The sequence below is a fragment of the Bombina bombina genome, chromosome 8 (assembly GCF_027579735.1).
Source record: "Bombina bombina isolate aBomBom1 chromosome 8, aBomBom1.pri, whole genome shotgun sequence".
NCBI classification, from domain to species: Eukaryota; Metazoa; Chordata; class Amphibia; order Anura; family Bombinatoridae; genus Bombina; species Bombina bombina.
Window position 1 is genome coordinate 200494498 of NC_069506.1, and position 11879 is coordinate 200506376.

The window sequence follows — 11879 nt, forward strand, 5'->3', positions numbered from 1 at the left end:
GAGAGAGCTTCTGTGATTTTGATAGCACCTGCGTGGCCACGCAGGACTTGGTATGCAGATCTGGTGGGCATGTCATCCCTTCCACCATGGACTCTGCCGCTGAGGCAGGACCTTCTACTCCAAGGTCCTTTCAAACATCCAAATCTAATTTCTCTGCGACTGACTGCTTGGAGATTGAACGCTTGTCATTGATACCTTAATTCAGGCTCGAAAGCCTGTCACCAGGAAAATCTATCATAAGATATGGTGTAAATATCTTCATTGGTGTGAATCCATGGGTTACTCATGGAGTAAAGTCAGGATTCCTAGGATATTATCCTTTCTCCAAGAAGGATTGGAGAAGGGATTGTCAGCTAGTTCCTTAAAGGGACAGATTTCTGCACAAGCGTCTGGCAGATGTTCCAGACGTTCAGGCGTTTTGTCAGGCTTTAGTTAGAATCAAGCCTGTTGCTCCACCATGGAGTTTAAAGGGACAGTCTACACCAGAATTTTTATTGTTTTAAAAGATAGATAATCCCTTTATTACCCATTTCCCACTTTTGCATAACCAACACAGTTATAATAATATACTTTTCTTCTGTTATGTGTGATCAGTCCACGGGTCATCATTACTTCTGGGATATAACTCCTCCCCAACAGGAAATGCAAGAGGATTCACCCAGCAGAGCTGCATATAGCTCCTCCCCTCTACGTCAGTCCCAGTCATTCTCTTGCACCCAACGACTAGATAGGATGTGTGAGAGGACTATGGTGATTATACTTAGTTTTTATGACTTCAATCAAAAGTTTGTTATTTTACAATAGCACCGGAGCGTGTTATTACTTCTCTGGCAGAGTTTGAGGAAGAATCTACCAGAGTTTTTTACTATGATTTTAACCGGAGTAGTTAAGATCATATTGCTGTTCTCGGCCATCTGAGGGAGGTAAAAGCTTCAGATCAGGGGACAGCGGGCAGATGAATCTGCATTGAGGTATGTAGCAGTTTTTATTTTCTGAATGGAATTGATGAGAAAATCCTGCCATACCGTTATAATGACATGTATGTATACACTTCAGTATTCTGGGGATGGTATTTCACCGGAACTACTCTTTTAAAAGTCACTAATCCTTTTAATAAGTATTTATCATGTTAAACGTTTTTGCTGGAATGTAGAATCGTTTACATTTCTGAGGTACTGAGTGAATAAATATTTGGGCATTATTTTCCACTTGGCAGTTGTTTGGTTCTAATTGTGACAGTTTCGTTTCTCTTCACTGCTGTGTGTGAGGGGGAGGGGCCGTTTTTGGCGCTCTTTGCTACGCATCAAAAATTTCCAGTCAGTTACTCTTATATTCCTGCATGATCCGGTTCATCTCTGACAGATCTCAGGGGTCTTCAAACTTCTTTGGAGGGAGGTAGATTCTCTCAGCAGAGCTGTGAGAATTTTATATTGACTGTGAATAAAAACGTTGCTCTGTAATTTTTATGTCAAATTTAATTATTGTTATTTTACTAATGGGAACAAACCTTTGCTAAAAGTTGTGTTGTTTTAAAGTTTGATGCTATAACTGTTTTTCAGTTCATTATTTCAACTGTCATTTAATCGTTTAGTACCTCTTTGAGGCACAGTACGTTTTTGCTAAAAAAGATTATAACCAAGTTGCAAGTTTATTGCTAGTGTGTTAAACATGTCTGTCTCAGAGGAAGATATCTGTGTCATTTGTTCCAATGCCAAGGTGGAGCCCAATAGAAATTTATGTACTAACTGTATTGATGCTACTTTAAATAAAAGTCAATCTGTACAATTTGAACAAATTTCACCAAACAGCGAGGGGAGAGTTATGCCGACTAACTCGCCTCACGCGGCAGTACCTGCATCTCCCGCCCGGGAGGTGCGTGATATTATGGCGCCTAGTACATCTGGGCGGCCATTACAGATAACATTACAAGATATGGCTACTGTTATGACTGAAGTTTTGTCTAAATTACCAGAACTAAGAGGCAAGCGTGATCACTCTGGGGTGAGAACAGAGTGCGCTGACAATACTAGGGCCATGTCTGATACTGCGTCACAGCTTGCAGAGCATGAGGACGGAGAGCTTCATTCTGTGGGTGACGGTTCTGATCCAAACAGATTGGATTCAGATATTTCAAATTTTAAATTTAAATTGGAGAACCTCCGTGTATTACTAGGGGAGGTTTTAGCAGCTCTCAATGATTGTAACACCGTTGCAATACCAGAGAAACTGTGTAGGTTGGATAAATACTTTGCGGTACCGGCGAGTACTGACGTTTTTCCTATACCTAAGAGACTAACTGAAATTGTTACTAAGGAGTGGGATAGACCCGGTGTGCCGTTCTCACCCCCTCCTATATTTAGAAAGATGTTTCCAATAGACGCCACCACTCGGGACTTATGGCAAACGGTCCCTAAGGTGGAGGGAGCAGTTTCTACTTTAGCTAAGCGTACCACTATCCCGGTGGAGGATAGCTGTGCTTTTTCAGATCCAATGGATAAAAAATTAGAGGGTTACCTTAAGAAAATGTTTGTTCAACAAGGTTTTATATTGCAACCCCTTGCATGTATCGCGCCGATTACGGCTGCGGCAGCATTTTGGATTGAGTCTCTGGAAGAGAACCTTAGTTCATCTACGCTAGACGACATTACGGACAGGCTTAGAGTCCTTAAACTAGCTAATTCATTCATTTCGGAGGCCGTAGTACATTTAACCAAGCTTACGGCTAAGAACTCAGGATTCGCCATCCAGGCACGTAGGGCGCTGTGGCTAAAATCCTGGTCAGCTGATGTTACTTCTAAGTCCAAATTACTTAATATACCTTTCAAGGGGCAGTCTTTATTTGGGCCCGGTTTGAAAGAAATTATCGCTGACATTACAGGAGGTAAGGGCCACGCCCTACCTCAAGACAAAGCCAAAGCTAAGGCTAGACAGTCTAATTTTCGTCCCTTTCGGAATTTCAAAACAGGAGCAGCATCAACCTCCACTGCACCAAAACAGGAGGGAGCTGTTGCTCGTTACAGGCAAGGCTGGAAGCCTAACCAGTCCTGGAACAAGGGCAAGCAGGCCAGGAAACCTGCTGCTGCCCCAAAGACAGCATGAACCGAGAGCCCCCGATCCGGGACCGGATCTAGTGGGGGGCAGACTTTCTCTCTTCGCCCAGGCCTGGGCAAGAGATGTTCAGGATCCCTGGGCGCTAGAGATCATATCTCAGGGATACCTTCTAGACTTCAAATTATCTCCCCCAAGAGGGAGATTTCATCTGTCAAGGTTGTCAACAAACCAGATAAAGAAAGAAGCGTTTCTACGCTGTGTACAAGATCTGTTATTAATGGGAGTGATCCATCCGGTTCCGCGGTCGGAACAAGGACAAGGGTTCTACTCAAACCTGTTTGTGGTTCCCAAAAAAGAGGGAACTTTCAGGCCAATCTTAGATTTAAAGATTCTAAACAAATTCCTAAGAGTTCCATCGTTCAAAATGGAAACTATTCGGACAATCTTACCCATGATCCAAAAGGGTCAGTACATGACCACAGTGGATTTAAAAGATGCTTACCTTCACATACCGATTCACAAAGATCATCACCGGTATCTAAGGTTTGCCTTCTTAGACAGGCACTACCAGTTTGTAGCTCTTCCATTCGGATTGGCTACGGCTCCAAGAATCTTCACAAAGGTTCTGGGTGCCCTTCTGGCGGTACTAAGACCGCGAGGGATTTCGGTAGCTCCGTACCTAGACGACATTCTAATACAAGCTTCAAGCTTTCAAACTGCCAAGTCTCATACAGAGTTAGTTCTGGCATTTCTAAGGTCGCATGGATGGAAAGTGAACGAAAAGAAGAGTTCTCTTTTTCCTCTCACAAGAGTTCCATTCTTGGGGACTCTTATAGATTCTGTAGAAATGAAGATTTACCTGACAGAAGACAGGTTAACAAAGCTTCAAGATGCATGCCGTGTCCTTCATTCCATTCAACACCCGTCAGTAGCTCAATGCATGGAGGTGATCGGCTTAATGGTAGCGGCAATGGACATAGTACCTTTTGCACGCCTACACCTCAGACCGCTGCAATTGTGCATGCTAAGTCAGTGGAATGGGGATTACTCAGATTTGTCCCCTACTCTGAATCTGAATCAAGAGACCAGAAATTCTCTTCTATGGTGGCTTTATCGGCCACACCTGTCCAGGGGGATGCCTTTCAGCAGGCCAGACTGGACAATTGTAACAACAGACGCCAGCCTACTAGGTTGGGGCGCTGTCTGGAATTCTCTGAAGGCTCAGGGACTATGGAATCAGGAGGAGAGTCTCCTTCCAATAAACATTCTGGAATTGAGAGCAGTTCTCAATGCCCTTCTGGCTTGGCCCCAATTAACAACTCGGGGGTTCATCAGGTTTCAGTCGGACAACATCACGACTGTAGCTTACATCAACCATCAGGGAGGGACAAGAAGCTCCCTAGCAATGATGGAAGTATCAAAGATAATTCGCTGGGCAGAGTCTCACTCTTGCCACCTGTCAGCAATCCACATCCCGGGAGTGGAGAACTGGGAGGCGGATTTCTTGAGTCGCCAGACTTTTCATCCGGGGGAGTGGGAACTTCATCCGGAGGTCTTTGCCCAAGTACTTCGACGTTGGGGCAAACCAGAGATAGATCTCATGGCGTCTCGCCAGAACGCCAAACTTCCTCACTACGGGTCCAGATCCAGGGATCCGGGAGCGGTTCTGATAGATGCTTTGACAGCACCTTGGAACTTCGGGATGGCTTATGTGTTTCCACCCTTCCCGCTGCTTCCTCGATTGATTGCCAAAATCAAACAGGAGAGAGCATCAGTGATTCTAATAGCGCCTGCATGGCCACGCAGGACTTGGTATGCAGATCTAGTGGACATGTCATCCTGTCCGCCTTGGTCTCTACCTCTAAGACAGGACCTTCTGATACAGGGTCCATTCAAACATCAAAATCTAACTTCTCTGAAGCTGACTGCTTGGAAATTGAACGCTTGATTTTATCAAAACGTGGTTTTTCTGAGTCGGTTATTGATACCCTGATACAGGCTAGGAAGCCTGTTACCAGAAGGATTTACCATAAAATATGGCGTAAATACCTATACTGGTGCGAATCCAAAGGTTACTCCTGGAGTAAGGTTAGGATCGCTAGGATATTGTCCTTTCTACAAGAAGGTTTAGAAAAGGGTTTATCAGCTAGTTCATTAAAGGGACAGATTTCAGCTCTGTCCATCTTGTTACACAGGCGTCTGTCAGAAAATCCAGACGTCCAGGCCTTTTGTCAGGCTTTAGCTAGGATCAAGCCTGTGTTTAAAGCTGTTGCTCCGCCATGGAGTTTAAACTTAGTTCTTAACGTTTTACAGGGTGTTCCGTTTGAACCCCTTCATTCCATTGATATAAAATTGTTATCTTGGAAAGTTCTGTTTTTAATGGCTATTTCCTCGGCTCGAAGAGTCTCTGAGTTATCAGCCTTACATTGTGATTCTCCTTATCTGATTTTTCACTCAGACAAGGTAGTTCTGCGTACTAAACCTGGGTTCTTACCTAAGGTAGTCACTAACAGGAATATCAATCAAGAGATTGTTGTTCCATCCTTGTGTCCAAATCCTTCTTCAAAGAAGGAACGTCTTCTACACAATCTGGATGTAGTTCGTGCCCTCAAGTTCTACTTGCAGGCAACTAAAGATTTTCGCCAAACTTCTTCCCTGTTTGTCGTTTATTCTGGACAGAGGAGAGGTCAAAAAGCTTCTGCTACCTCTCTCTCTTTTTGGCTTCGTAGCATAATACGTTTAGCCTATGAGACTGCTGGACAGCAGCCTCCTGAAAGAATTACAGCTCACTCCACTAGAGCTGTGGCTTCCACTTGGGCCTTTAAGAATGAGGCCTCTGTTGAACAGATTTGCAAGGCTGCAACTTGGTCTTCGCTTCATACTTTTTCCAAATTTTACAAATTTGACACTTTTGCTTCTTCGGAGGCTATTTTTGGGAGAAAGGTTCTTCAGGCAGTGGTTCCTTCTGTATAATGAGACTGCCTATCCCTCCCGTCATCCGTGTACTTTTGCTTTGGTATTGGTATCCCAGAAGTAATGATGACCCGTGGACTGATCACACATAACAGAAGAAAACATAATTTATGCTTACCTGATAAATTCCTTTCTTCTGTTGTGTGATCAGTCCACGGCCCGCCCTGTTTTAAGGCAGGTAAATATCTTTTAAATTATACTCCAGTCACCACTTCACCCTTGGTTACTCCTTTCTCGTTGATTCTTGGTCGAATGACTGGGACTGACGTAGAGGGGAGGAGCTATATGCAGCTCTGCTGGGTGAATCCTCTTGCATTTCCTGTTGGGGAGGAGTTATATCCCAGAAGTAATGATGACCCGTGGACTGATCACACAACAGAAGAAAGGAATTTATCAGGTAAGCATAAATTATGTTTTAACCTCTGTGATTATCTTGTATCTAAGCCTCTGCAAACTGCCCCTTTTTTCAGTTCTTTTGACAGACTTTCAGTCTAGCCAATCAGTGCCTGCTCCCAGATAACTTCACGTGCACGAGCACAGTGTTATCTATATGAAATATGTGAACTAACACTCTCTAGTGTTGAAAAACTGTTAAAATGCAATCTGAAAGAGGTGGGCTTCAAGGTCTAAGAAATTAGCATATGAACCTCCTAGGTTAAGCTTTCAACTAAGAATACCAAGAGAACAAAGCAAAATTGGTGATAAAAGTAAATTGGGAAATTGTTTAAAATTACATGTTCTATCTGAATCATGAAAGTTTATTTTGGCCTAGACTGTCCCTTTAAATTTAGTTCTTAAAGTTCTTCAAGGGGTTCCGTTTGAACCTCTGCATTCCATAGATATCAAGCTTTTATCTTGGAAAGTTCTGTTTTTGGTAGCTATCTCTTCGGCTCGAAGAGTTTCAGAGTTATCTGCCTTACAGTGTGATTCCCCTTATCTGATCTTCCATGCAGGTAGTTTTGCGTACCAAACCTGGGTTTCTGCCTAAGGTGGTATCTAATAACAATATCAATCAGGAGATTGTTGTTCCGTCACTGTGTCCTAATTCTTCTTCAAAGAAGGAACGTCTGCTACACAATCTTGACGTGGTTCGTGCTTTAAAGTTTTATTTACAAGCTACTAAGGATTTTCGTCAAACATCTACATTGTTTGTTGTCTACTCTGGACAGAGGAGAGGCCAAAAGGCTTTGGCATCTTCTCTTTCTTTTTGGCTGAGAAGCATAATCCGTTTAGCTTATGAGACTGCTGGCCAGCAGCCTCCTCAAAGAATTACAGCTCATTCCACTAGAGCGGTAGCTTCCACATGGGCTTTTAAAAATGAGGCCTCTATTGAACAGATTTGTAAGGCGGCGACTTGGTCTTTGCTTCATACTTTTTCTAAATTCTACAAATTTGATACTTTTGCTTCCTCGGAGGCTATTTTTGGGAGAAAGGTCTTGCAGGCAGTGGTGCCTTCCGTTTAAGTTCCTGCCTTGTCCCTCCCTTCATCCGTGTCCTAAAGCTTTGGTATTGGTATCCCACAAGTAATGGATGAACCCGTGGACTGGTTACACCTTACAAGAGAAAACAAAATTTATGCTTACCTGATAAATTTCTTTCTCTTGTGGTGTATCCAGTCCACGGCCCGCCCTGTCACTTTAAGGCGGGTGTTTTTTATTTTTAAACTACAGTCACCACTGCACCCTATAGTTTCTCCTTTTTCTTGCTTGTCTTCGGTCGAATGACTGGGGGTGGCAGTTAGGGGAGGAGCTATATAGACAGCTCTGCTGTGGGTGTCCTCTTGCAACTTCCTGTTGGGAAGGAGAATATCCCACAAGTAATGGATGAACCCGTGGACTGGATACACCACAAGAGAAAGAAATTTATCAGGTAAGCATACATTTTGTATTCTAAACTCAGGTCAAAATTTTGAAACTATTTAGCATGGGTGTTTTTTGGTGGTTGTAGATGTGTAAAAGATTTTGTGGGTCAAAGTTAGAAAAAGTGTTTTTCCATTTTTTCCTCATATTTTATATTTTTTATATAGTAAATAAGATATGATGAAAATAATGGTATCTTTAGAAATTCCATTTAATTGCGAGAAAAATAGTATATAATATGTGTGGGTACAGTAAATGAGTAAGAGAAAAATAACAGCTAAACACAAACACCGCAAAAATGTAAAAATAGCCTTGGTCCCAAACAGACAGAAAATGGAAAAGTGCTGTGGTCATTAAGGGGTTAAACCTGTTGGAAAAAGGGACTGAAACTTATATATCCAAACAGTTTCGCTCTGTCTTAGTTTAGTGTACCTGTTGTATTTATGGGATAGAGGAATGTGTTCAATAAAGGTAATTTGAAAACTACAGGGTTCTCCATAGTGTGTCTGTAGATGATGTCTAGGCACACTATGGAGAAGGGACTTCTGTTTAATGTTGCGCAAGTCCATCTGGTGCAGACTTTACGGGTCGTGCGGCCTAAATATTGGAGACCACATTTTTATGATAGTACATAAACCACAAAAGATGTATTGCAAGTGATTTGACTCCCAATCTTGAACACCTCTCCCGTGGTAATTGCAGTAACAGTCACTGACTTGTGGGTGATATATTTACACATAGAACATCTGGAGTGTCCACATTTATAAGTTCCCGAACAGGTATTCAATATCGACTTTCGTACCCCCACTTTTTTAGACATGACTATCTTGCTAGGTGCAAGTTTTTGTTTCAAAGTTGGGGCTCTTCTGAAAGTCTCTTCTGACACTGTTCTGACACTTTGATATGATACTTTGATAATTAGATTGCCATATATTATCTCTGTATAGTAAATCTGGTTATTGTGTTTAGACTGCTTCTAGCGCCCCTTATTAGGAGCCAGTTTACAATGACTCCTTTTATTTTCTATTTACAGGCATGAATATACAGCCTCATGCTAGATAATTAGAAACAAATTCTTATTTCAGGGTGGATTATAAAAACTATCTTTAGATAGATTTTTACTTGAAAAGTTATTTTATTTAGAAAAATCTTATTTTAATTGAAAAATGTGATTTAAATAATAAAAAAAAATGTTTACATTTTTTTTCTTTAACCCCTTAACGCATGTTGTACAGGGTACGTCGCACACAACCTGGTCTTTAAATACCAGCGACGTACCGTGTACGACATTAGGGGTTTAAAGCGGCTGGAAGCGATCCTGATTGCTTCCAGACGCTTTCCGGTTATTGCAGTGATGCCTCGATATCAAGGCATCCTGCAATAACACCCCTTGGCCATCCGATGCAGAGAGAGCCACTCTGTGGCCCTCTCTGCACCGGACATCGATGGCCGGTATCGTTGGTGGGTGGGATCTTACGTGGGAGGCCATCGATGGGCCCTAATGACGTAAAGGGGGCGGGATCATCGGGGGCGCGCGCGGGTGGGAACGGCTACACTACAGAAACTGTAAAAAAAAAAAGTAAGAGGGGGGCTATATTTTATTAAAAAAAAACATCTAAGGGATCTGGGAGCGGGTGGGGGTTTTTATCTTTGGGGTTGGGAAGCTACACTACAGAAAAAATAAATAATTTTTTTTAAAAAAAAGCTTTTTTTTTTTTAGTAAACTGGGTACTGGCAGACAGCTGCCAGTATCCAAGATGGCTACCAATAAGGTAGAGGGGGAGGGTTAGAGAGCTGTTTGGGGGGGATCAGGGAGGTTGGGGGCTTAGGGGGGATCCTAAACATCAGCATATTTTTTTTTAAATACCTTTTATTTTAGTACTGGCAGACTTTCTTCCAGTACTTAAAATGGCAGTCTGCCAGTACTTAAGATGGCGGGGACAATTGTGGGGTGGGGGAGGGAAGAGAGCTGTTTGGGAGGGATCAGGGGGTGTGATATGTCAGGTGGGAGGCTGATCTCTACATTAAAGCTAAAATTAACCCTGCAAGCTCCCTAATTAACCCCTTCACTGCTGGGCATAATACACGTGTGGTGCGCAGCTGCATTTAGCGGCCTTCTAATTACCAAAAACCAACGCCAAAGCCATATATGTCTATTTCTGAACAAAGGGGATCCCAGAGAAGCATTTACAACCATTTGTGCCATAATTGCACAAGCTGTTTGTAAATAATTTCAGTGAGAAACCTAAAGTTTGTGAAAAAATTTGTGAAAAAGTGAACAATTTTTTTTATTTGATCTCATTTGGCGGTGAAATGGTGGCATGAAATATACCAAAATGGGCCTAGATCAATACGTTGGGATGTCTGCTAAAAATATATATATATATATATATATATATATATATATATATATATATATATATATATATATATATATATATATATATATATATATATATACATGTCAAGGGATATTCAGTGATTCCTGAAAGATATCAGTGTCCCAATGTAACTAGCGCTAATTTTGAAAAAAAGTGGTTTGGAAATAGCAAAGTGCTACTTGTATTTATTACCCTATAACTTGCAAAAAAAGCAAAGAACATGTAAACATTGGGTATTTCTAAACTCAGGACAAAATTTAGAAACTATTTAGCATGGGTGTTTTTGGTGGTTGTAGATTTGTAACAGATTTTGGGGGTCAAAGTTAGAAAAAGTGTGTTTTTTTCCATTTTTTCCCTCATATTTTATAAAAAATGTTATAGTAAATTATAAGATATGATGAAAATACTAGTATCTCTAGAAAGTCCATTTAATGGCGAGAAAAACGGTATATAATATGTATGGGTACAGTAAATGAGTAAGAGGAAAATTACAGCTAAACACAAACACCGCAGAAATGTAAAAATAGCCCTGGTCCTTAAGGGAAAGAAATTGAAAAAGGGCCTTGTCCTTAAGGGGTTAATTCATCAATTTTTATCCACCCTGACCTCTAAAGATGCCAGTTAGACAGATATGGTGATTGTGAAACCAGACATGTGCTCTATCAGTTAAAATGGAAAAAACTGTTTAGATTTAAATTTATATATAAAAAATTATAAAAGTTATATTTTTTTAACTACATATAAACATTTTATATTACATTATTTTAACTGTTCCTGTAGGTGCACTGGTCTTGTTTATTTTTCTCCCTCACTGGTAAAGTCCTCCTGTACATTTTAGATTGCCCAAGGTCAGTCTGTCTTCAGGATTGAGAGAGAGAGAGAGAGAAAAAAGAGACAGAGAGAGGAGAGAGAGACCATCATGTTGCTGCTAAGTGTAGTGTGCAACTCCCTAACCAGCATTGTTCTCCTTTTTTTTAAGGGATGCCCTTGATGCACTGGGTCTGAAACGTTACTGTTGCCGTCGAATGCTGCTATCACATGTGGATCTCATTGAAAAGCTGTTGAACTATGCACCACTTGAGAAGTGATATTTTTCATCAAATTACTTTTGCAATCATCACAATCAAAACTAGAGGAAGCTGCATACCTGACCAATCTACATAATAATCATGTAGCCTTATTGTGTATACGATATGTAAAAATAAATATTTATGAACCTCTGATAACCTAGTTTCTACTTTATTTTCATATTTAAATTTTTTTCAAGTGGTGCATAATACATTGTGTGTCATTTTATGGCAAACGGCTGTTGTATGCAGGGCCGGCCCTAGCCATTGCGGGGCCCAAGGCAGGATGACAAAATGGGGCCATTTAGCCCTGCCCCCAACCCCGCCCAATCTCCACCAAACCCCGTCCCCAACTCCACCCCAAACCCCGCCCCCAAACCCGCCCTCGCCGTTTTTACAAAAAAAAATGGGAGAAAAATCATTTAAGGTAATGCACAACATTTTAAATTAAAAAAACAACAACACATAAATCCACTAAAGTGGAGAACTATAACATTGTATATATTGCAATATACCATTTGTAATATTGGAACAACGGTTTATGTATA

General features: G+C 41.3%; 1 protein-coding gene across 1 annotated transcript in view; it reads left to right on the forward strand.

Moving 5' to 3' along the window:
• Positions 1 to 11490, forward strand: part of LOC128638711 (DNA-directed RNA polymerases I, II, and III subunit RPABC5) — a 155478-nt gene extending 143988 nt beyond the window's left edge. The window contains exon 3 of the mRNA XM_053690837.1: positions 11244 to 11490. Coding sequence (XP_053546812.1) covers positions 11244 to 11352 — 109 coding nt within the window. The 3' untranslated portion in view covers positions 11353 to 11490. The remainder of the gene's footprint in view (positions 1 to 11243) is intronic.
• The last annotated feature ends 389 nt before the right edge of the window (positions 11491 to 11879 follow it).